The 25626-nt window shown below is 45.3% G+C and overlaps 4 protein-coding genes across 5 annotated transcripts; 1 reads left to right on the forward strand and 3 right to left on the reverse strand.

The window, feature by feature from the left end:
- Window positions 1-489: 489 nt before the first annotated feature.
- h2az2b (H2A.Z variant histone 2b) lies at window positions 490-2715 on the reverse strand. 2 transcript variants are annotated; one of them, XM_067258234.1, is made up of 5 exons: window positions 2622-2715; window positions 1966-2043; window positions 1349-1462; window positions 1009-1138; window positions 490-883 (listed from the first exon to the last, which is right to left on the reverse strand). In XM_067258234.1, exons 1-5 carry the CDS (start codon window positions 2622-2624, stop codon window positions 822-824), a joined length of 387 nt encoding a protein of 128 aa, XP_067114335.1. In that variant the 5' UTR covers window positions 2625-2715; the 3' UTR covers window positions 490-821. The 2 variants fall into 2 exon arrangements, with proteins under 2 accessions (XP_067114335.1, XP_067114336.1); XM_067258235.1 differs by lacking the exon at window positions 2622-2715 and adding an exon at window positions 2379-2407.
- A 922-nt stretch (window positions 2716-3637) lies between these two features.
- On the forward strand, window positions 3638-6050 carry purbb (purine-rich element binding protein Bb). The gene has a single exon (XM_067258496.1). It carries the CDS (start codon window positions 3658-3660, stop codon window positions 4552-4554), a length of 897 nt encoding a protein of 298 aa, XP_067114597.1. The 5' UTR covers window positions 3638-3657; the 3' UTR covers window positions 4555-6050.
- Window positions 6051-10473: 4423 nt separating this feature from the next.
- Window positions 10474-12937, reverse strand: LOC136964559 (uncharacterized). Its single transcript, XM_067258716.1, is given in 7 exon segments — window positions 10474-11240; window positions 11272-11349; window positions 11352-11760; window positions 11906-12190; window positions 12310-12533; window positions 12661-12822; window positions 12922-12937. Coding segments are annotated over 7 exon segments (1941 nt in total).
- Window positions 12938-18021: 5084 nt separating this feature from the next.
- Window positions 18022-20163, reverse strand: il1b (interleukin 1, beta). The gene is made up of 4 exons (XM_067258436.1): window positions 19866-20163; window positions 19509-19694; window positions 19145-19281; window positions 18022-18890 (listed from the first exon to the last, which is right to left on the reverse strand). The coding sequence occupies exons 1-4, from the start codon at window positions 20059-20061 to the stop codon at window positions 18675-18677; spliced, it is 735 nt and encodes a 244-aa protein (XP_067114537.1). The 5' UTR covers window positions 20062-20163; the 3' UTR covers window positions 18022-18674.
- Window positions 20164-25626: the final 5463 nt, after the last annotated feature.

The raw sequence follows: 25626 nt of genomic DNA on the forward strand, positions 1-25626 counted from the left end.
GCTCAATGTCACCGATCATTGCTCCACCTCCCTTGCTGTTCGGAAGTCCTGAGCATTTCCTGGAAATCCTAGAAACCAATCATCGCTCCCAGCTAAACCCGATGTTTACAATCAGTGCAAAACATGGGATTTAAAATGCGGTGCAAATACTTTTGATTTATCTGTGGTGGGTTGCCTTGGTAGTGTGCAATAATTGTACAGATTTGTGCTATTTAAATGAACAAATGCTGAATGTATACACAAATCTTTCATTGCTCGTTAAAATAAAATAATTTGTTATAAAGCGAATTTGTTCCACCCAGACTTCTATTGAGTATTTAACATGACAAGAAATGTATTTTCTCGCAGTTTAGAAATAGTTGACTATTCTCAAAACAGACTTGAGCTAATACTCCGTAACACCAAGTAGTGCTTTCCATTACCTTTTCAATATAAAAACTGTAAGTTATAATAAATGTAAGCCCTTCTTTGCTTCATATGAAACAGAAATTGACACCAATTTTTTCAATTTATTTTTTAAAAAAGATGAACATCTTTAGGTATAAAACACTCAGAACAAAGTCCATTTAACACAACTCCTCCCAAAATGACAAGAACTTCAAATTGCCGTTTGTTGGTCTATGTACAAAATGTACACGTTACTTGTCATCGCAAAACCCCAAAACATTTACCCATTTGCAACAGTATAAATGAATGTAGAAGTCAGGACACTACACATCTTCCCCAAAATACTAAAACCATCAGAGAAAATTAACCAAAAACTGAAACGGGAAACAAAAACATGGCTGCCCATTCCTTCCTGATGGTTAAAGTCACTTCCTTTAAGCCGTTTTCTGCTGGCCCTTCTTTCCAATCAGAGACTTGTGGATGTGAGGGATCACACCTGCATTGAGGAGACAAGAGGAAGACATGTAAACGTATAGTCATAGACAACAACAGAGAAATATCCCCAGGCACATTATCATGCTGATGCCTTAAAAAGTACCAAGCAGTATATTGCCAACTTACCTCCGCCTGCGATGGTAGCCTTGATGAGGGAGTCCAACTCCTCATCCCCACGGATAGCCAACTGTAAATGACGTGGAGTGATGCGCTTCACCTTCAAGTCCTTGGAGGCATTCCCTGCCAACTCCAACACCTTAAGTAAACAGGGAAAATCACAACCTTTATTGCCATCTGTAAATTGGCATTTTAAAAATAAAATAAATGTAATAGGGCAGGTCTGAAGTAAGACATGCACTGTGTCTTAAGTAACAAATGTAGAAAGTAATCATTCTGTGATAGCCCAATATTGATACAAGGAAGCACAGGCTTCCTGCCAGCAAGGAAGTGAGCCAAGGAGACTGACCTCAGCGGTGAGGTACTCCAGGATGGCAGCACTGTAAACAGCAGCTGTGGCTCCTACTCTGCCATGGCTGGTTGTGCGAGTCTTCAAGTGCCTATGGATACGCCCCACTGGGAACTGCACAAAGGGGGGAAAAGAACATGACAATTAAGAATATGCCATTAAAAACTTGAAAGGACAGGATTCAGAGATGTAAAATGGTTTTATGTAAAAAGACAGGTTTCATGTGTTAGTTTAATTATAGCATTGCTATGGCAGTCCGTTTTACCTTATCTGGCCCTTGGGTAGTTTAAGGAGTTCAATCGTAGACAGGCATTTTAAAGCTGGTGCCCTGACTAAAATATGCCTTTATTTCCATTAAATATTATTACGTGGACACGGGTACTACATGTACGTGGGAAAGATACACGGTGACCGTTAGTCGGGCTAGTAATCTGAAGGTTGCCGGTTTGATTACCCGCCAAGCAAATGACGTTGTGTCCTTGGACAAGGCACTTTACCCTACTTGCCTCGGGGAATGTCCCTGTACTTACTGTAAGTCGCTATGGATAAGACTGCTAAATGACTAAATGTAAATGTAGTAATGCTAACTCTGCAAACTATGATTGAAAAGCACTTACCTGGAGACCTGCTCTTTGAGAGCGAGAAACAGCCTTTGTCTTGGCTTTGCCGCTGTCCTTTCCAGCTTTTCCTCCTGCCTAAAGAGCGAATCCGGGGTAGGACGATAGGACAAATATCATTAATGAACGCAGAACAGCACTGAAAACTGAAACATGAGAATAACAATTCACGCACAATGCCTTAAACATTAAACCAAAACCGCACGTGCAAGCTGTCATGACGCAAGCCGCGTCCTCTCCCGCCCGCTGCGTTAAATTAGCCTGCTAACTTGCACTATGTAGCTAGCTAAAATCTAGAGTGCCGATTGAACTAAGTGCACAATAGCTGCATGATACACAACGCTGCCATTCAGAGAAAAAAACTCGGGTACTGGTGGACTTTCAGAAATAATGTATGTTGCGCATTAAACTACCATTTCAGAGTCGAATGATTCGTTTCAACCACCATAGGCTAATCCGTAACGATAGCATGCAAACTGGCTAGCTAGCTAGCTAGATGGCGCCCTTTCGTAAGATTCTCTACACATAAAAAAAACAAAACATACGACTTCGCGTTTTTTTCCGGATTGAAAGTATACAAATGCATTTTAATGCTTCTGTGTATTAAAGTATTGAAATAATTTGTAAATCGATTTTTAGAATGCAAATACGCTTACCATATCGCCGGTAGCTTTTCCTTGTCCTGCTAAGCGATATTCTTACGGAGAGAGAAATGCGAACAATAAAAGTCTGCTAGTTTGCAGGCCAATGAATGGGGCTACTTAACCAATAACGTGAACGAATGCTGCTTCTGGGGGTCTTGTCAACCAATTACAATGTTGTTTATTAATTGTTTACCCATTCCTGTAACCTCATTGGACCATTTGTGAAAATAAGTCTGGTCCTTGGAAATTATTTTGGAAGTCCTACGGTCGGATTCAAATTTGCAAATTAAACTGATTGACATTGTTGCACATTCTTCATATTGAACTGTTCATTCTTGAATAGTTGTTCATCCACCATGCATCAGCTGACATGCATTGGCTGACACTAATATACATAATTTGATATATTTCAACACTGAGAGGACCTCGACAACTGTTTGCCTTTGATTGTCATGTGTTGACTAAATGAGCACAGCCGTTGACTAATTAAACTTTGTCTTAAAATGCACCCTCTTGCCTTACCTCGCCATTTTAGGGCATTAGAAGTAATGTAATGTGACGCAATATGACTTATAAAGGACATCTTTGTCTTCTCCAATAAATTAACCTTCCCATAAAGTATAAAATCTCGTTTGGAATACCATGTTAAAAGTAAGTGTCTAAACTGGATGTTTCAAAATATGTCAAATGTATTTGTTGTGGTTATGGCAAATCACGCTTGCCCTGTTTTGCCTCTAATGCCGTAGCAACTGCGTACAGCGTAATCGGCAACACCTTTCCTGTCACTTCACAGTAAAAAGTGTTAAGAATTTTAAGAGCAATTGATTGGGAGGGGAGGTACTGGTGATACGGTGGATACGTACCATGGAGGCGTGATTGGCATGCATATGAGGCAATAAAAACACACGAGATGTGTGCAATGTTAATAATTGGCAGAGGAGTGACCAATGGAATGTGTTAAAGGCGTGTCTCGGTCGTGTCTGGGAAGGGGGTGTGCACGCGGAGAGAAATACGCAGGAGAGGGAGAAGCTGGCTGGCGGTGCTGAAGATGGCGGATGGTGACAGTGGGAGCGAGCGCGGTGGCAGCAGTGGAGGGGGTGGTGGAAGCGGGTTCCAGCACTTTCAGAGGGAGCAGGAGACCCAGGAGTTGGCGTCCAAGCGACTTGACATCCAGAACAAGCGTTTCTATCTGGATGTTAAGCAGAACAACAAGGGCAGGTTCATCAAAATTGCCGAAGTCGGGGCCGGGGGTTCTAAAAGTCGCCTGACCCTTTCCATGTCAGTTGCAGCGGAGTTCCGTGACTACCTCGGGGATTTCATTGAGCACTACGCCCAACTCGGGCCTAGCAGCCCGGAGCAGATTGCCCAGTCCTCCGTGGGTGAGGACGGCGGGCCCAGGCGGGCCCTGAAGAGCGAGTTTCTGGTCCGCGAGAATCGTAAATACTACCTCGATCTGAAGGAGAACCAACGGGGGAGGTTCTTACGGATCAGACAAACCGTCAACCGAGGGCCAGGATTCGGGTTAGGGGGCCCAGGAGGCGGCATGCAGGCCGGCCAGACCATAGCCCTTCCGGCCCAAGGCTTAATAGAGTTTAGAGACGCCCTTGCCAAGCTCATAGATGATTATGGAGGCGACGATGAGGAATTGACCGGCGGCACCGCTGCCGGTGGCTACGGTGAGCTACCCGAGGGCACATCTATAATGGTGGACTCTAAACGGTTCTTTTTCGACGTCGGGTCCAACAAATACGGAGTGTTCCTGCGAGTCAGCGAGGTCAAGCCCAGCTACAGGAACTCTATTACCATCCCGTTCAAAGCCTGGGGAAAGTTTGGAGGGGCGTTCAGTCGCTACGCTGAGGAGATGAAAGAGATTCAGGAGAGACAGCGGGATAAAATGTACGACAGGAGAGAGGAGTCCGAGGGAGAGGACGTGGATGACGACTGAGTAGCCTAGTTGAAACAGCTGATAGTACAGTTCAGTCAGATCTGCAATAGGATGTGTCGCAAATGACAGATTTAAGTGCATGACGAATCGAACTGTAATACTAAAATATTGTGGCGTAAGAAGTATATTTGACGGAAAACTATTGATGTATTAAAAACCCGAGGTTTGTGTTGGGTTGGATAGGGGGTGTGAGTTAGGCCTATAAAAAAGTTGAAAGTCACGGGCTAGTGTATATATGATGCCTTTCTCGTGAGTTTAAAAATAATGAATTATGTTTTGTAAAAAGAAATATCCTACTAAAACCAGCAACTTGGTTTTCATAACAGATTAAGAAGCCAATGAAATCTTTATAGTAATTGTTTGAAATATAGGTATATATTTAAAGAGTAAGCAGTCTACCTTGACCCAGTTGATTTAGATATTTCCATTTTCTCCATGTAAGGAGAGAACCAGCATCCATTGTATTCGTGTTCTAGTTCAGGTCTCTCCTTTGTGGGCTGTGTGTGGGATCCTCAGTCAAAAGTTAGTGAAAGTAGTCTTGAAAGGAATGTATAGAATGCTGCTGTCATTTTGTGGAGATTTGATGTGTTAACAAATGGTGAGCTATTTAACACTGGCTGTGCCATAGCAGTCTGAAGTTGTAGAAATGTTCCTGAAAGTTACAAAGGCAGACAGTTATTTGTATGTCTATTCAAGAGCCGCTGGTTGGAAACAAAATTGAAGCCTTTTGCTAATATAGTTAGCTAGCTCCACACCATTCTCAATTGAAAAAATTGTGATATTTACAAATGTTATCCCTGCATTTAGCCTAATTTTAAGCGATCGTGGGCACAGGATTCCGTTCGTGAGAAACATAGCTATGTGGCTTTGAGTATCGGACGTAAAAACCCACCGACAAAAAGAAGAAAGGACATATCTGGTGTGTGCCCTGTGGGAGTCCACAACACAGGGACTGGTACTGGGATAGGACCTGGAACACACCACTGGAGTCTAAAGATCTGGCTGTTGTAAGTGACTGCAATGGCAAACACAGAGAAGCTCTTAATGGCCCTGCAGACCAAAATTGTGTGGACTGGCAGGTCAGTGATGAGTTACTATCGGCCCCTCATCTATGCTCAGGGCTGGGAAGACATCTCTGTCACAACCCACAGCACCTCCAGTACACAGCTGAGAGCACTCTCTAGAGAACAGAACGCATGGATGTTTGGTTTCTTTTTTATTTGAAAAAAGAGAACTATATTGAAAGATTATACTTATAACAGAGAAAGTACTGAACAAACCAGCAAAAAGTTATTTTTTAAATGTCAAAACAAAAATGTATATGAATTTCAAAACTACACGTGTAACAGGCTTATTTCATAAAACAAAGCTGGGATGGGAATGAATTGTCCAGAGTTGTTTTTTTTTTGTGTTCATTTTCACTTTCATTCATTGTTTTTTTTTTCCCAGAGGGAAAGTATAATAACACTTCTGTGATTAAAAAGAATTTAAATGCACTTTGTGACTGTCCTTGTCTTTCCCACCCATCACATAATCATCTTAGCATCCTTCATATTACTTCCTATTAGTATTCTAGTTAGTTGTCCTTTGTGAAGTTGTTAAATGAACAGACGTTCATTAAGGCATGAAAGGCTGAAACAACAGACCTTTGGAACATGACAACTGGAATGTGTGTGAAATATTAAAGTTGACAACTTTGCTACATTTCTTTCAGTTTTAACCTTGCAAATAAAATGTGTCTGTGAGAGAGAAAGGGAGACAACAGTTCCACCCCCCTCACTCTTATTTGGTGTGACACGGCAGCTGTCTCGGTCATGTGTGCGCTGTTGTCTGTGCCACCATACAAAGGCACACTCAATTCAGTTGATAAAAGAAATATCTGTGGAGCAATGCATATGGGCATGTCCACTGTACTGCATTTCATCCTACCCGTCAGTGTCCTACCATGGCTTACTGCGCATGTGCACATCAATTTTGACTTGCTGTAAAATCATCTTACTCGTGTGACTGGTAGGACAATCTGATGAGGTATGATGGGTTGATAGTCATATCAATATATATGCTATAATATAGCTATAATTTTGCGCTAAGGTAAGAAAATCTGACATGGTAGGACAAATCAACAGAACACAGGTCTCACACACAATTTAACACATAATTTAACCAAATGACAGATGGTATAACAGTCATTCCTGTTCAATTCCAAATTTACTCTCACTTTCCCCCTCCCCGCTTCTTCCCTAATGATGCAGGGAGATCTGAAAGGATTGGAATACAAACCTTTATAAGTCTCATACCTTTCACCAATCTTTACTCAACAAGTGTCACCTATTTCACCAACCCTTACCCTACAAGTGTATATAGTTAGGGATTCATTTGAATTTATGAGAAATCAGAACTTATATTCATCAAATATGTTAGAGTACATTGCTTGTCTGGGATCAGATTACAACCTGTTTATATCAAGGAATTTCTTGTCTATCGTTGAAATCTAAATGTTCAGCTGGTCTTGAATTGGCTTTCTTGAGACCTTTGATCACTATGGACATGCAGTTGTGGGATAACCTACATCCTTTCTCATCTCTTCACTCTTGTCGTAGTCTGTCATTCTCAGGGCTTACCAGGTAGGTTTATAGCCTACCTTTTCTCTCTGTGCTTCCTTCTACTGGTCACACCCCCTTCCCTGTAAATCTGGAGTCGGGGCAGCTGTTGGGGCACCCATGTGTGTGTGCACGCACGCTTGTGTGTTTGTGCTGACAGGGCAAGCTGGCTATTTTAATGTGGGAGGCCTCAACATTCCTGGCTTAGGAGTCAGCTGTGTCATTAGATCCTTAAAGCCTGGAGACACACTGAATGCTCATACTCACTCGTACACACTCAAACAAGGCCTTGATTGTCCTGAAGCCTTCTCCCAGGCAGTACACAAATGCAATTACAAACGGCAACACAACTGTAGAAACTGAGCTTTACTGAAAAGGATAGAGCACAGATACTCAATATGTTTTCATACGCAAGAGCTAAACACATACACCCACACATACACAATATCAGGAACACTGTCATGCTTGGATTGTGGGTGTTTGTGAGCATGTGAGGGTGCTGTTGATGACTCAGTGTGCGAGTGTGTCTCTAGGCAGGCAGTGAGGGAGCCTAATCAAGGCAAGAGTGAGAGCCTGAGAGCCAACTGAAAGCGTGATGCAGCAAACCCAACTGCCCTTGTCCTTTCACACCCCCTCGTCCACCTAAACCTCCGTCTCTATGCATCTCTTCTAGCTCCCTCCCATCTCATCTTGTCCTGTCAAAGTGTTTATGGAAGTGGAACAGATGTGCTAACAGGCGTTGTGAGTCTCTCGTTACTTTGCCAGTCCGTACAAGTGTGTGTTTCTGTGTGTGTGTGAAAGAAAGGAAAGAAAGAGAGAGAGAGAGAGAGAGAGAGAGAAAGAGAGAGAGAGAGAGAGAGAAAGAAAGAGAAAGAGAGAAAGCAAAAAGAAAGTGTGAGCATGGGCTGATTTACAGAAAGAGGGGAGGAGAGTAACACTCATTGAGAAGTATGCAAGACATCTAAAAGAAGTATCTACTGCATATTCCTGTTCCATGATTTATTAATTTACATTGTCAATTCCATGTTGGGGCAGTAAACCATAAGGTGGTTGTTTAGTATTAGTGCAGTGCCTGTGATGCAGTCGGTGATTAAGATGTTGGTCGGACACATACAGAAAAGATGTCGTTGACACACAGATTTCTGGTTTTGGTACATGCATTTATCAGATTACAATTGAAATTCAAAAAAAATTACGTATTTATTGGTTTTACCAAAATAAAACAAGTATTTACAAATACATGTTATAACTTCCACCACATTTCACCCAATGCAAATAATACAAATCATATACAATCACCCAATGACAATTACCTCAAAAACTCATTAATCTTTCACCAGAGTGTGGGCCCTCCCTGCGCCAACCTAAAACCCTCCAAGAAAGCGAGGAAAAACTCACAAAAACTCTTTTGAGAAAATTTCGAAGAAACCTCGGGAGGAGCCATTCGAGGGGGTATCCCCTCCTCCAGGGATGGTTGGGGGTGCTGCAGGTCGGGCCCAGTCCAGGTGTAGTGCAGTGTGTCCTGTGGTGTCCGGGTAAGTAGGGTGGGGTGTATGGGTGAAAAGGGGGGGGGGAGGGGCCAGTCTCCTTGATGAGGGTGGGGGGGGCTGTAGTGTCCTTTTCGGGGGCCCAGGGAGGAGGGTTCCAGGTGCTGCAGCGGATGTGCTGGGGGGGTGGGGGGGTTGACCGGTCCTTGAGGGGTGGAGGATGTTGCTGCTGGGCTGGTGTGCCACATGAGGGCCTTCGTGAGGATCTTGTAGTCCGAACAGAGGAGGTTGATGGGGCGCCAGTTCCGAAGGTCCTTGAGTTCCCCCTTCTTGGGTATTAGTGTAACTGTACTCTGTCGCATTGATTCTCCTAGCCTCCTTTCCCTGTAGACTGCCCGGAGGACCTGAGCCAGATCGCCCTTGACGAGTTCCCAGAAGTTCCCAGGCCTGATAGAATTCCGCCGGGATCCCGTCCGGTCCCGGGGCCTTCTGGGAGTTCATGGAGTGCACAGCCCGGGTGAGCTCCTCCAGGCTCAGCTCTGGTTCCTCGCTCTCGCCCCCCTCTTTGATTTGGTCCAGACCGTCAAGGAAGGTTTCCGCCAGAGCCCCGTCTGCCGGCTTGGTGTCAAACAGCCGGCCGTAGAACTCCTCGGTCACCTCCCTGATGTCGTCGCTGTCCGTGACGGTCTGGCTGCTGGTGTTATAGAGGGACAGGATGCCTTGTTGTTTGGACCGTGCCCTGCGGAAAAAATGTCTTGTGCATTTCTCCTCCTCCTCCTCCAGGCCCCGGAGTTTATCCCTGAAGGTCTTCCTCTCTTGTTCTTCCCGATAGAGTGTGGCCAGATGTTCCTTGGTCTCTGACAGCTCCCGGGTCACGTCGAATCCTCTGAGTTGGAGGAGGCTAAGGCGTTGTAGGGCCTCGTTGTGGTGGTGAAAATGGGCCCTCTGTTCCCTAGCCTTCCTCCTTCCCACCCCTCCGAAGAACCCCTTGACCCGGGACTTAACCATTTCCCACCACTCTATCGGGGATGTAAATAGTTCCTTCAGGGTCCTCCACTCCAGGTAGCGCCTGGAGAAGGAGTGGCTAGTGGAGGGGTCCTGGAGTGCCGATGTGTTCATCCTCCAGGGCCCCCTCGTTGGTCTGACTGGCCCCTCCCATCGCAGGGTCACGGTCAGCATCCTGTGGTCTGAGAAGTGCGTCGCCTGGGTCTTGAAGGCACACACTCCCAGGCCTGGCGAGAGCAAGAACATGTCGATCCTTGAAGAGGCAGAGCCCGAGGATCTCACCCACGTGTGTGTTGGGGGGGAGGTGCCGCCGACGTCCACCAGGGAGAAGTCGTTGATTATGTCCTGTAATGCTGTGGTAGATCTGTCCTTCCTGGGTTTGCTCCGCTCCTCGTCCCTCAGAGCGCAGTTGAAGTCGCCCCCTACCACTACTGGCATGGGGGTCATCAGGAGAGGTCGGAGCTTGGCATAGAGGGAGACTCTCTCTGCGACGCTGGTGGGGCCGTAGATGTTGATGACCCTGAGCGGGGAACCCCGGACCTCCAGGTCGACGGCCAGGATCCACCCGCTCTCGACCACTCGATGGCTGGTTTGTCGGAGGAATGGATTGGCCACCAACATCCCGACCCCGTCCGCTCTGGCCATATTGGAACCTGACCAGAGAGAGTGTCCCCGAGTCCACTCCCCCTCCAGAAGGGCATCCATCCCTTTGTAGGGGATGGCACACTCCTGGAGGAGGTAGATGTCGGCCGGTTGTGTTGAGAGGTGTCTTGCCCTCTTCTCCTGTTGTAACATACTGCGGGTGTTGAGTGATGTTATTGTGATGGTCATGGTGATTGTGATGGTTTGACGGGTCCGGCGATTCCTGTGGCGATGATTTGGAGGTTCCTGATGGCCTCCTGTGCGTAGTCCGGATAGGGCACCTCCCCCTGGTTGCTCACGGCTTCGTCGTCCCCCCACTGTCTGCCTGGTGGTGGAGGTTCGGCTGGCACGGAGGGTCCTTGGGTGGGCCGGGGCTGGCTGGTCTGATCCTGTGTGGGCTCAGAGACTGCTGTGGGGGGTTGGTGTCTGGACCTGGGGCAAGGGCAGGGACGTGGGGGAAGGGGATGAGGGGGGGGGGGGTATGTCGAGGTGGAGTCGTCTTCGGAGGTCGCAGTGATGGTTTTACGTTTCCTCTTCAAAACGACTTGGTTCCAGTCTGTGAGCGGCGTGTTGTTGCTGTTTTCATTATACAGTGACTGGGAATGTGGGGGTAGGTCGTGGGGGGTGACAATCCCTACCAGGGCCGGCTCCCTTACGGTTACCGACCCGGCAGGGGTGGAGGTGCGTATTGGTAAGTATATCGGGGAAGTCATGTCAGTGGAGTCAGAGTCCTGTAATGTTGGCTGATTTGTCGTGACGGGTGTCGGTTGGAGAGGGATGGGTAGGTCTGTCTGAGGGTCCGGTAGGCCTAATTGTGTCGGTGGAGGAGAGACCGCCCCCGGTGGTAGGATGTCGGTCTTTGGGTCGAGGGTGGGGTTGGTGGGGGAGTCAGGAACCGGGTCGGGGTCCGTAATGATGAAAATGGGGGGTGTGGAGGAGTCTGAAGGGGGGGGGGGGGTCAGGGGTAGGGGGGGTGGGGGGGTCAGGGGTAGGGGTGGGGGAAGTCGGTGGAGGTGGGTCGGCTGGCTCTGTCTGAGGTGGAGCTCCTGGTGCTGCCGTAGTGGCCGGTCTCCTGGTTTTGTTGGCGTAGGACTGGGGGCAGTCTCTGTAGAGGTGTCCCTGAAGCCCACACAGGTTGCAGGGGCATGTGTGGGTGCACGCCGCCGTGGGGTGTTCCCCTCTACAGGTGCGGCAGATGGTCTTTGTGCAAGCCGCGGCCAGATGTCCAAGGTGGCCGTAGGTCCTGCACAATTTGGGCATACCGTAGTAGTGGACGGTGCCCCTGTAGTTCCCCAGGTTGATGGTACTGGGGATGTGTTGGACACCGCCCACCGCTGATGGATCCGGTGTGAGCTGGACCAGCCATTTCCGTTCCCCGGTCCACACTCCATCCTCGTCCAGGACCCTCCTCGCTCCAGAGTTGACGCGGGCATAGCGGCGCAGCCAAACCTCCACGCCGTACTCCTGCACAGCTTCGTTGTGGAATTGGATGGTGACTACTTTGTTTTCTCTGTCTGAAAGTGGTTCTGTGTGGAGATGACTGAAGGGCGGGTTATTTTTGTTTTGGCGGTACATGGTCCAAAATTGCTCTAACAGTGGTGGTGTTTTGAAACTGACCTCAAAGGTGTTGGGGGTTGAGGGTGGTTTCACCAGGCAGTTGAGGTCGTTCGGCACAAAGCCCATACCTCGTTGGAGTACGGCTCTGCTGAATTCCAGGCGGGTCATTCCGGTAGTCGTGTCTTTCTGTCCTTTCGTTGTTGCGGTGGTTGTGGATCCTGTGGTGGCTCCGTCCCCGGCAGCCTCCTCGGATTTCACTGTCACTCTGACGGCGTTCACCCGTCTCATCGCCCCAGGGTTCATCCTGGCAGCCATGATGATGGTGGTGGTGCGTGTCCCCCGAACCTGCTAGGGTGAGGGGGGGGAGAAGAAACTCAGAGGGGGCTGAGGCCACTCGGTAGCCCGTCCCCAAGGGACGGCACTCTCCTGTGGCTCGCCCGCTCCTAACGTTGGTGTTGGGGCACCTGGCCCTCCTCTCGTCTGGTCTGGGGTGGAGAGTCTCCCTGTGAAGGGCAGAGGGAGACCTGAGAGCGAGGCAAGGCCACCCGAGTGTTTGGCCCTAGGGGTGCCACTCTCCTGTGGCCTGCCTGCTCTCGGCGAAGGTGGTGGGGCTCTTGCCCGTCTGTCCCTCCTTCCTCCCTCCGGCTCTGGTCTGGCGGGAAAGGACGATCCCGACTCGTCGAACGGTCTGGCCAGCCGCAAGGGAGGGGGGGGGTATGGGGATCCGGGAGAGTGCGGAGTACTGGGAGTGGAGGGTCAGGCCGGTCTGCAACGACCTAGCCTCTCCTCTTGCTCCTATGCCTCTCGCCTCTTACCGGGGCCAGCGGGCACCGGAGGCTTCCGGTCCCGTCCTGGGTGTTCTGCAGCTGGACGGGTCCGGGAGTCGGCGGGGGTGCTGGGAAAAGCTGGGGGGGGGGTCGGGGCCGGTCTACCACGACCTAGCACCCTCCTCCCGCTCTCCTGCCTCTCACCAGGCCCTGTGGCACCGGAGGGTTCCGGGCCGGTTCGGAGTGTTCCGCAACTGGGAGGGGGGGGGGGGGGGGGGGGGGTGGTTGGGCTGGGGATTTTGGCCGAACCGCGGTCAAGCCACATATTCTGCCTCCGTCTCCAGCCGAGTGGTGAAAAAAAAGGGGGAAAGTAGTGAGAGAGAGAGGGGGGGGGACCGATACCTGGTTTCCCACCGCACAGTCAACAAAGTAATCGCAAGCCGTGTCCCATACACCGCTCGACCCCGGACTTTCGATTCCTTTGTTCACTCATGCGCCTGAAGGGGAACCAGAGTGCCGATTCTCAATGAAATTCTCAAAAGTAATTTAACCTCTACATCATCTAGTCACTTATGCACATAATATATTTTACATTTACATTACATTTAGTCATTTAGCAGACGCTCTTATCCAGAGCGACTTACAGTAAGTACAGGGACATTCCCCCGAGGCAAGTAGGGTGAAGTGCTTGCCCAAGGACACAACGTCATTTTGCAAGGCCGGGAATCGAACTGGCAACTTTTGGATTACTAGCCCGATTCCCTAACCGCTCAGCCATCTGACTCCAGCATAATAAAGCAATTTCTCATTCTTAATTATTTTGAACAAATTGCCAAAGCTCTGGTAGGCTACATTCATGTGAATGATTATGTAGCCTACAATTGTCTGCTGTTTCCTACATTATCCATTGCTTATGTCATGTTGATCAAAATTGGTTCTCTGTTAAATAGTCTTTGTTAATTACATAAGTCATGCATGGTTGAGCCAGTTGTCATTATTGTAGGCCTGCATGTACAGTTCTGCCGAAGGGGCGTTTGCTATCGCATTAACAAACAAAAATGAGACACCGACAACTGACCGAGGAGGCTAAATTCATAAGAACATTGTTCTTGTCGTATTCCCGTTTGCCGCTCGCTATCCATGCCTCAATAATCCGGAGGCTAAAGTGTCCTCTGCTCGTTGCGAATGGTTCGACACCGACAACCGACCAAGGAGAAGGCCCGAGTTATCAAGTTACATCGTACAGTGTGCGTGATTCAACCGGTGATAAAAATGGCGCTTAGTTGATTTACCGGGGCACAAAGACACACACAGAGATTCCTGGAATTATAGATAGCGAAGTCCCCATGCCCAAAATACTCTGATGATTGGTTAGTTAATTGGAGTTTGTGCACATTTGCAATGTGCAGCTGATGTGATTTCATGTAATTGTCTAGTTTGTAAACATTTGTTTTATTAGAGATGTTCTGTGAATTTCACGAAATAGCACGCAGTAACTAGCCTGGGTGCCAGCCCAATTTAGCCCCGCCCACAAGAAAAATTGGTCGGGAAGTTGGGTCTGGGGTCGCTAGTTTTGGGAAAAACTATGTCCGAACAAGGGCTGTCCGAACTGTTCGGACCAATCAAATTGTCAGGGCGGGCTTTATACGATGATGGACAGATGATCAACAGTAACGTAATCAACCACGTCACCAAAGAGCGCTTGGGTTGAATTCGTTTTCAACAATAACATACTACGTTGCTCTGATTGGTTGTAGGTCTATCCAATTGAGCGAAGAGGCATTTTTTTTCGGGTTCGGTTGAAACACGCCCCATACTCAGAGCCCAACGGAGCGGTATCAGACTCATATTCTGACTAGAATTATGAGTATGACAACGTCAGGCTTAGCAGTAATAGTTTAGGGGGCACATTGCTAAAGTAGCCTAGTGGAACCTTTCTTCTGTGTTTGTGGGAGTGTAATTAGTGGAACACCTCGGATATTTCCCATAACATTAGACATTCTCTGCTCATACCAAGTGTGTGAGTTGATGAGCACGTGTGTTGAATGCTTCTCCCGGAAAAATTTCTGCGTGCACCAGAAAGGGAGAATCCCAGCTAACAAAATGACGTCCCCAGGACGTCCCCTGAACGTCCCCGAAAGTTATCAGGACGTCGCAAGGGAATGTCCCCATGACGTCTTTTTGTACGGTTCCCTAAAGGTTACGGGGACGTCGCAGACAAATGTCCCCAGGATGTCCCTTGTCAGCTGGGAAGCTGTTAAGGTGAAATATTGATGTTTCTGCATTGATGCAGAATAAATGCATTGGATCACAACAGTTGTGATTATCTGATCCTTGAGCTTCATGCTGTCCGTTCAACGCTACAGAGTTTAATAAAATTCACTGATCTATAAAGTATCTACTTTATTGGTCAGCACTGCTCACCTGTCACCTGGTGTGGTAAAAGCGATACGAAAATAAGCTTATAATTTACAGTATGCTATAGCCTACCAAACATTTTTATTAGCGAATACATCTGCCCGTAGCCTACTTTAAACCACATTCTGGATTATTGCCCTGTCTGCCTATAGTTACGGATCTAATTGTACCTTGACTGCCCTGTGATTAAACAACCCCTCTGCGCTTGATTCTCTCTCAGCTTCTATTCTTACAGCAGTGCTGTAAAATAGTCTTGTATTTTCAGTATGGCACACTGTTTCTGTCGTATGCCAGTTTGCGACTCAAAAAATCAGTGGCTCAAGCTCTTAGTGGAGCTTAGCTCAACGCTGTGATATTTATGAAAGAGATCCATCTTCAGACATGGTGCCACTTTTAATCTTCTTTTGTATCACAAAGCGCTCATCCAAATAAAGGCGAACGGCGGGAACGCATGTCCTCCTTGGGTCCTGATATGGACAACTGCAAAGTTATAACTTTGCACAGTGCCCGTTTCTCTAGCTAATCGTTCCACTAAAATCAATCTAAAATCCTAATGTAAAACTTGCACAGACTACAAAAACACACACACATACAGATTCCTTGCATTATAATATAGATTTCATCCACCTCATGCACACAGCTGAATGTATACTATTTGACACCCAGTGGATGAGTTTATCACCATAGCAGAGGTTAATGAGGGCACAGGGGAGTGTACCCAGGGCAGGAAGTGGAGACATCACTCAGGCAAAGAACCAATGAGAGCATTTCCTGAACAATTCCACCAATAACATTCTGGTGACGAATAAGGATTCCTGTTCCTCTGACCTAAATGTGGAAGACGGAAGAATAGAGACAATGATCTTAGATCTGGTTTATGTTTGGGGGGGGGTTGACCCTTAAGACATTTGAAAGCATTCCAGTGTATATCTGTTGATCTGCTGTATCTGTCATAGCACCTGTAGTGCCTTCAGTCTGTGCAGTCAAGTGGAAGTGCATGTATGTCCTTGTTGACCCCTCATCCCCTAACCCCCTCCCTTCCTCACAGACAATCTCGCTGACCCTCCTCCTGCCCCTCCCCACCCCATCAACATGAGATGTGTGTTTCTGAGTACATTTACATTTAGTCATTTAGTACACACGCGTGCAGTGAAGGTGGGGAGGCCTGAGAGCCACGTAATACCACACTGGGCTCCATGCCAGATCAAGCTGGGATTATTCCACAGGCTCCCAGCAGCCCACATCCAACATCACACTAAGATTGCTGAGATGCAAAACAATCATCACTAGTGTGACTGGGGGAGACAATCGAAACAGATAGGAGCGAGGGACAGAGGGAAGTAGCAAAAACAAGAGTGACAAAAAAGTGCAAGAACAAGGGATGGGAAGGTGGTGGGATAAAGGCGACAGTTGCATGACAGAGGGATTCTATGTTAGAGGTTGGAAGGAAAGGCACAAGAGAGCCGGAGATCCTATGTAAGTGATAGCAAAGAAGAGAGGGAGAGGGATAGGAGAGAGAGAGAGAGAGGGAGAGGGAGAGGAGAGCGAGGAATCCTACGTTAGTGTGAGGAAGCCATGGTCCTGCTGTGATGCTGGTCTGCTTAGGCTATATATAGCTCCTGTTGCCATGTGCCCGGAATGTGAGCATGGCAGAGCAAAGAAACACAGCCTGTGCATGTGTGCAGCTGTGTGAGTTTATGTGAGTGTGGAGAAGAGTAGAGCGGAGGGGTAGGGGGATGGCTTCCTATTGTATGATTGAAAGATATAGTTGCGTAAATGCTGCATTCTGTGTGTAAATGTATGAGTATACTTTTGGAAGAAAAAAATGGAGGGGGTGAGGGGGAGGTATGTATTTGAGCACTTGCAATTAAACCCAAAACCCATGCAGAGAAAGACAGTCCTCCTCCAACAGACTCCTCAACCTACCTGTGTCCTGTATTCATCCAAAACCATATCACCATTTAATCTACTAACTACTACAACACCCCATACATTATGTGAAGTACAGCTACTGCACAAAACTCATAATCTCCACAAACCAGCAGCCACCAATCAAGTTAAGGACTGAGATATCACCATGCAAAGCAGTGTACAGTGAGCCAATGAAAGGTATCCTTCCTCATCCAAATCAACCGTGGTTGGCCGGAGGGTTCTCTTTCCCGCCCCCTTTGAAGTTCCAACATTCACATTAAGGGGTTCATATTTAACTGAGCCTGTGGTCCAGAGAATTAACCCTAACCCTAACTCAAAATACGAGTGAAGTGTAGAATGAAATAGATTTCTTCTCATTTCCCCTGCAAGAGGCAGCCTCATAGTTGAATCAAAACGAATAAATGTGGCAGACCGGTGTAAAAATTGACCTAATCTCTATGATTTAAACGTCCTTTTAAATTTTACCCTTCTCGTGATATTTTCAGGCATTTAGCCTACTCATATTGCATTCATTCATGAATATAGAACCCCCTTTGAAGATTATTTTACGACGTTACCGGCAGTAGAAGATGGAATCGCGATTCAAACAGTACCATCTGTTAACTGAAAATATGCCCCCAAAAACGTAAATAAGCTTGACATTTATTTAGTGGAAAATCGCTTTCATAAAAAGCTCACTGGTAGCGATCATTGTCAGTAACAACGCAAAGTGCGATATAGCCCTGTGTGGAGAAGCTGCCCCGGTAAATTGTACTACTACAGTACATGAGCCGAGTGCACCAGCTGGGCGTACGCCTGGGTGTAACGCTACGTCCGACGTAGAACTGAAAGTTATGACTAGTGCACCAGCTAACCCTAACCCTTACCCACCAATCTTATTCAAATAGTGTGTCAGTGTAATCCAAGTTCACCATTGCAAAAATGTGCTTTTGAAAGCTCAAGTAATTTTAGTGTGTTAGTGTAAGGTTTAGGGTAAGTGTTTTGCAGTGATATGATACTCATGTCAGGGTTGATGAGACAATAGAAATGACACGGATTTCATTTTTATTTTATTTTATTGTATGTAATAATATTGAGAACTGTTTTGCATTAGCTATATTATATCAGGAATTCATTGTGAATTGACTCTTTTGTGACCCATATTAAGCCCCATAATTAGCTTATCAATTTCAGTGTCCCTAATATGAAACATATACAGTTTTTCTCTGCAAATAAAGTCTAGGGATAGGTATTCTTCCTCCATTAAAAAACACACACACACACAGATGTTGTAAAGATCATTTGTAAAGCAATTCAATGATTGTATGTAAAAAAATATTGAGAACTATTTTCCACTAGCTATATTATTATAGGAATTAATTGTGAATTGACTCTTTTGTGATCCATATTAAGCCGCATACCCATGTTCTAAACAATGCAAACGTTATTGGCTGCTGTTCTATTAGCGTTTCAGAGGATTTCAGATTAGAAAAACAACATCACCTACTGGTTACCATGATAAACTACATCAAACCAAACATTCAAATATCAATCTAATCTCTAACATGTTACAGCAACACATGGAGGTTGCAGTTTATGGAACATCCAAATGATCAGTTACACCTCAGAACCTCTCTTCTCTCACACTAGTTATATCCCAGGGAAAGTGTTTATGTGTATATGTGTTACACGTGTGTGTTTATGTGTGTATGTGCGTTTGTGTCAGCATGTGTTTACACACGCTCTTTAAACCTGAAGAGTTTGGTGGTAGTGTCTTTCTCACACATCTCCACTGGCTTGTGTTCTGACAATGAGCTCCGGATTAACCAGCCAGGAAACTTCACTGATTCAAAAATGGTATCGTAAACGTCAACAGTTCTCCTGTAGAAGAGAAAACGTGCCATTTCGCCCATGGCTTCAATGCTCTTTAACTGCTCACAATTCTCTTTCTGACAAGGAGAAAAAAGAAGACAAGAGAATGGCCACGTTGTTACTGAACTGCTTTTTGACCAAACTTCTTACAGGAAGACCAGGATTCCAGGTTTCTCTGTGTATATACATTTAGGGAAGTTACAGTATGTGTGTATTTGTTAGTTATGCGTGTTGGTTTGAGAAAGAGAGGCAGGAAGTGAAAGCGAGAGAGTGTGAGGGTAAGAGGAAGAGAGAGAGAGTGTACATGCGCAAGCTTTGGTGTGTGTCATACTTCCAGCTTCAGGATAGGAGTGTTAGAGTCATGTGGCCTGGTGCAGGAGAGGATTTTGCTGCTGCCGGCAATCCATAGGATAACTGCATCACGCCCTCGTGCTTGGGGATTTACATACTTTACCAGTTTAAAAGTCACTTTAGGTAACAATGGATGAGAAAGATGGAGATAAAAGCAGAGATAAAGGGCCATAGTTATAACGAGAGAGTAGCTGACAAACACAGAGGCAATGTACATGCAGACAGTAATCTACAGACCAAAATGTCAGATTGAATTCAATAAAAACTACTGTTTGATAACTGAACCAAACTGATTTGTGTGGGATAGTCATAAATGTTAACAATACACTATCAAGATCCTGTACCTTTCTTGTAATCCATGTTTTCCTTCAGGTGGGTGGCCTGTAGCTGCAGTGCCTGGGAGTCCTTTCGCACCAACATCTTCTGGTTACAGTCAAACAGACTGCATTCTACCTTCTTATCACATTGCGTGAATGTCCCACTAGAACCCCCACACAGTGTAGTGACCCCGCACTGACGACATGGTCTCTCTACACACACGCACGCACGCACACACACACACACACACACACACACACACACACACACACACACACACACACACACACACACACACACACACACACACACACAGACAGATGAAGAGGGAGAGTGAGAGAATGTGTCTGAGAAAGAGATAGAATCTAACATTAGTTGCTTACCATCCAACCGGTCCTCCAAGACAGACTCTGGGCCACTGGGTTTGACTTTCATTTTATACAGCATCAGCGCCAGGTTAGCTACTTCATAAAACTTATTATGGCTGTTCTGGGCAACCAGGTGTATTTTCATTTCACACACAGACGGTTGCTCCTGCTCTGCTGGTTCATCCTGCACACAAACAGAGCATGAAATCATGAACTTATCAGTCACACATTGTTTATAGATAGGTGTTGCTCCTGTGTCAGTAACAACCTTTACTGACACAATATCCTGTGTCAGTATAGCATCCTGTCAAGCCATAATGTCTTGAATTTTAAACATGAATATAATAGAAATGCCTTAAAGCCCATCCGATTATATCAATATTTTAGTATATGTGTAACAGACGTGGTCACGCTCCGTCACCAGTCGCTGGGCTCGAACACACCACCTCTGACTTGCCAAGCGCGACCACTACCAGCTACGCCAAAGAAAAGCTAGCTCTTTGTTGACGCGGGTGGCCTTTTATATACATTAGGAGTGAGTTTCACCGATTCACACCAGTTACATATGTATATATATATTTTTTCCTACCGTCACCTTGTCAGAGCTGTAGTCAGTAGCAGAGATACACACAGACAGAAAGACAAATGGATTTAGATTGGATCAAATCTGCTAAATGCACAATCAAAACATATGTAAAGTATGAAAAAGATCAAATGATAACATAATGGCATACATTTTTACATGCATCAATATACAGTTATGCCAGATATAGTTGTTCATAGTGACACTGTCAATGTTTAACTAAAGGCTCTGGGGTCACAATAAAATGCATGTATCATTTACATCAACATTATAGATTTATGTGTATTTTACATACATACAACAAATGTATTACACTCCAATAGTTTATTATAATGTCAAAATAAATAGAAGCTTACCATGGCAGAGCATCCTTCAAATCAAAATCGTCACACATTTTTCTAAATCGAAATAGAAGAATAGAATTGCTTATATATAATAAGAAATTTCATTTTCAGTTCAAACAAACAATAGATAGAATTTTCTATAACAAATATCCTTCAATCTATCTATATTGGACACAACAATAGCCTACTTTTGGTAAGATGTTCTTGGTCTTTGTGTGGTGTTCCTCTGATGTGTAATCATTGAATGATTCAAGCTGTACTCTGGGAAATTACTAAATTGCAGACTCAGAAGGAACGCCTCTGCCCATGTAGTTTCCCAAACTGGATGTATTGTCACATTCTCTGTACAATACAGGAAATGATAAAGGTCACATCGGTGCAGAGGGTTTAAACCTTAAAAAGGCCAGTGGAAAAAGTCTACCTGGGTTCATCTGAAACGGAATCCATGTCACAGTTTAATTCAGCATTTCATGCATACTGTTTTCGAGAAAGTTAGTGTCGAAGGCATTTTTTACACCACAACCTAATTTGGTGGTCCACTGCTCAGTGTTAACCAAACACCGAAACCTCCATAATTTTCCTGTAGATGTTATCTCATAAAACCTCAAATGCAGCTGGGTCTGCCTAAATCTCTCCTATGCCACCATATTCCTCTGCAGCTTGAACAATTTTGTATGGCATGGGACTCCCCAAGTTAGATATAAATATATATCAGTCTTCAAAGAGCAATATTTGTCCAGTTTATGTCTACCTTTAGCCTAATTCTTGTTAAAAAAACATTGGATGTTTTCACTCTTTTTTTGTCTAAATTGATTCATGTAATAACCAACAAATTAAAAAAACAGCATACCATGTCTATGGTTGCACATGTAACAATCCAAATCTTTTGGTTCCAGGTTTTAAAGCTAGTGAGACATCCTGCAATACTGTATTGTCTTTTTCTGGTCCTTTGATCAGTAGATTGCAGAACTTTTCTTCAAATTTCAGTACATCTGTACTTCCGACAACATGATCAGCCACTTCTTCATCCTAATACCTGCTTCCTCCATGGAAGTGAGAAGTGTGTATCTATGGGTTATCAGTTCATTGTCTCATATTTCAGTAGTTGGCTAACAATGTGCTAGAACAGGTACAGTGAGGGAAAAAATTATTTGATCCCCTGCTGATTTTGTACGTTTGCCCACTGACAAAGAAATTATCAGTCTATAATTTTAATGTTAGGTTTATTTGAACAGTGAGAGACGGAATAACAACAAAACAATCCAGAAAAACGCATGTCAAAATTTTTATAAATTGATTTGCATTTTAATGAGTGAAATACGTTTTTTTTTTTTACAGATGCACTATAGAGAGCATTCTGACTGGTTGCATTACAGTGAGGTATGGGAGCTGCACAGACAGGGATCGCAAGGCCCTACGAAGTGTGGTCCGTTCTGCTGAGTTCATCATCGGCAGGAAGCTCCCAGCCCTACAGGACACCTACCACACACGTTGCCTCAGGAAAGCTGGCAGAATTCTAAGAGACTGTTACCACCCATCCTTCAGTCTCTTTACCCCGTTGCCTTCTGGCAGGCGTTACCGCAGCATTCGGTCGCGCACAGGCAGACTGGACAACAGTTTCTACCCAAGGGCCATCAGGCTTCTGAATGGACATTGATATGGACATTGATTCACAGTTACTTACACACTGTCACTTTCAGCTGCTGGTAGTGTAATTTTGCACTATTGCACTAACTGTACTCCACCTAGGTTAGAATAGGTTATAGGGTTGTAATAGGTTTTATGTGTATTTAGGGTTAGTATAGTGTATTATTTATTGTTATCTGTATATTTAGGAAGTTTTACTTATTTAAGTTTAGCATAGATGTAAATTACAGTCAGGTCCGTAAATATTTGGACATTGACACAATTTTCATCATTTTGGCTCTGTATACCACCACAATGGATTTGAAATGAAACAATCAAGATGTGCTTTAAGTGCAGACTTTCAGCTTTAATTTCAGGGTATTTACATCCAAATCAGGTGAACGGTGTAGGAATTACAACACATTTTATATGTGGCCCCCCCATTTTTAAGGGACCAAAAATAATTGGACAAACTAACATAATCATAAATCTAATTGTCACTTTTAATACTTGGTCGCAAATCCTTTGCAGTCAATGACAGCCTGAAGTCTGGAACCCATAGACATCACCAGACACTGGGTTTCGTCCCTGGTGATGCTCTGCCAGGCCTCTACTGCAACTGTCTTCAGTTCCTGCTTGTTCTTGGGGCATTTTCCCTTCAGTTTTGTCTTTAGCAAGTGAAATGCATGCTCAATTGGATTTAGGTCAGGTGATTGACTTGGCCATTGCAGAACATTCCACTTCTTTGCCTTAAAAAACTCTTTGGTTGCTTTCGCAGTATCCATCTCGGTCATTGTCCATCTGCACTGTGAAGCGCCGTCCTATGAGTTCTGAAGCATTTGGTTGAATCTGAGCCATAGGATGTTGTTCCAGAACTGTACAGGCTCTTTTAGATGTTTTTTGGCAAACTCTAATCTGGTCTTCCTGTTTTTGAGACTCACCAATGGTTTACATCTTGTGGTGAACCCTCTGTATTTACTCTGGTGAAGTCTTCTCTTAATTGTTGACTTTGACACAGATACGCCTACCTCCTGGAGAGTGTTCTTGATCTGGCCAACTGTTGTGAAGGGGTTTTTCTTCACCAGGGAAAGAATTCTTCTGTCATCCACCACAGTTGTTTTCCGTGGTCTTCCGGGTCTTTTGGTGTTGCTGAGCTCACCAGTGCGTTCTTTCTTTTTAAGAATGTACCAAACAGTTGATTTGGCCACACCTAATGTTTTTGCTATCTCTCTGATAGGTTTGTTTTGATTTTACAGCCTAACGATGGCTTGCTTCACTGATGGTGACAGCTCTTTGGACTTCATATTGAGAGTTGACAGCAACAGATTCCAAACACAAATACCATACTTGAATGGTAAATACCCTGAAATTAAAGCTGAAAGTCTGCACTTAAAGCACATCTTGATTGTTTCATTTCAAATCCATTGTGGTGGTATACAGAGCCAAAATGATGAAAATTGTGTCAATGTCCAAATATTTATGGACCTGACTGTATGTTCTGTGTACTTATTTCTTATGTTATGTCATGCCAGGTGCTTGCGTTGTCTTGTCTTAAGAATTTCAATGCCCAGTCTGACCTTGTGTTGTTCTGTGTACCTGATAATGAAAGACTTCAACTTGAAGTATTTGACCAGAAAGATTTCTGGCTCCCAGAGTGCTCCTAATCTCAGCTTGTTACCTGTATAAAAGACACCTGTCCACAGAAGCAATCAATCTATCACATTCCAAACTCTCCACCATTGACAAGACCAAAGAGCTGTCCAAGGATGTCACGGACAAGATTGTAGACCTACACAAAGCTGGAATGGGCTACAACACCATCGCCAAGCAGCTTGGTGAGAAGGTGACAACAGTTGGTGCAATTATTCGCAAATGGAAGAAACACAAAAGAACTGTCAATCTCCCTCGGTCTGGGGCTCCATGCAAGATCTTACCTCGTGGAGTTGTAATGATCATGAGATCGGTGAAGAATCAGCCCAGAACTACATGGGAGGAGTTTGTGAATTATCTCAAGGCAGTTGGGACCATGGTCACCAAGAAAACAATTGGTAACACACTACGCCGTGAAGGACTGAAATCCTGCAGCGCCCGCAAGGTCCCCCTGCTCAAGAAAGCACATGTACAGGCCCGTCTGAAGTTTGCCAATGAACATCTGAATGATTCAGAGGAGAACTGGTTAAAGTGTTGTGGTCAGATGAGACCAAAATCAAGCTCTTTGGCATCAACTCAACTCGCTGTGTTTGGAGGAGGAGAGATGTGTGGAAACCTGGTGGCCAACGACAAGAAACGTCTGACCTGTGATTGAAAGGGGGTCAAATACTTATTTCACTCATTAAAATGCAAATCACTTTAAAACTTGTCAACGCATGTCAACATTTTTTGACATGCGTTATTTCTGGATTTCTTTTTAAATTCTGTATCTCACTATTCAAAAAATTATAGACTGATCTTTTTTCTCTGTCAGTGGACAAATGTACAAAATCAGCAGGGGATCAAATATTGTTTTCCCTCACTGTACATTGTTGTCACATAGCCTACTAAACATTCTACACCTTTCTGACCATTGAAGAAAGACAATTTGTACATGAATACCCTCCACAGTATTGAATTGATTGTTAAAAAAAGTATGCATTAAAGTAACTGTAAAACTAAGGGGTAAGGACCCATGAAGTTGATGCATGTGTGCTAATGTTTATAACATGGTGTGTGCATTAGAGGAGTTGATGAGATGAAGGAAATGTAGCTGGAGGCAGGAAAAGGAAGTGGCCTTGAGCATGTGGTAGGTGAAGTTCAAAGAGCAATTTATAGAAGAGAAGGAGAATGCAGAGGTAAGAGATAAAGGTCGGCTCTGAGAGGAGCGGGGGGGGGGCAGAATAGAAACGTTTGCTCTCCTGCCCTGTCTCTGACCATGACATGGGCATGGTCACTTGGACTCGGTCCCTGTTGATACGGCTGCCCACTGCTTCTGGCTGCACGTAGAGGAGGGACAGCAGGGATGGGGGAAACGCTGAGATAGAATTGATTTGAAGGACACTCCGGCATGTGTGTGTTCTGGTGTCACCTCTACCTGCACGTGAGTGTGTGTGGGGTCAGATGGCTGAGCGGTTAGGGAGTCGGGCTATTAATCAGAATGTTGTCGGTTCGATTCAGGCTGTGCAAAATGACATTGTGTCCTTGGGCAAGGCACTTCACCCTACTTGCTTCGGGGAGAATGTCCCTGTGC

This window comes from Osmerus mordax, chromosome 20, assembly GCF_038355195.1.
Source record: "Osmerus mordax isolate fOsmMor3 chromosome 20, fOsmMor3.pri, whole genome shotgun sequence".
In the NCBI taxonomy this organism is placed as follows: Eukaryota; Metazoa; Chordata; class Actinopteri; order Osmeriformes; family Osmeridae; genus Osmerus; species Osmerus mordax.

Coding starts and splice junctions, on each gene's coding strand:
- h2az2b (XM_067258234.1), bottom strand. Junction 1,463..1,965: donor CTCAAAGAGCAGGTCTCCAG/GTAAGTGCTTTT, acceptor CCCTTTGTGCAG/TTCCCAGTGGGGCGTATCCA. Junction 1,139..1,348: donor TGGAGTACCTCACCGCTGAG/GTCAGTCTCCTT, acceptor TGTTTACTTAAG/GTGTTGGAGTTGGCAGGGAA.
- purbb (XM_067258496.1), top strand. CDS start 3,658: ATGGCGGATGGTGACAGTGGGAGCGAGCGCGGTGGCAGCAGTGGAGGG.
- il1b (XM_067258436.1), bottom strand. CDS start 20,061: ATGATTTCATGCTCTGTTTGTGTGCAGGATGAACCAGCAGAGCAGGAG. Junction 19,695..19,865: donor CTTGGAGGACCGGTTGGATG/GTAAGCAACTAA, acceptor GCGTGTGTGTAG/AGAGACCATGTCGTCAGTGC. Junction 18,891..19,144: donor CTCCTATCCTGAAGCTGGAA/GTATGACACACA, acceptor TCTCCTTGTCAG/AAAGAGAATTGTGAGCAGTT.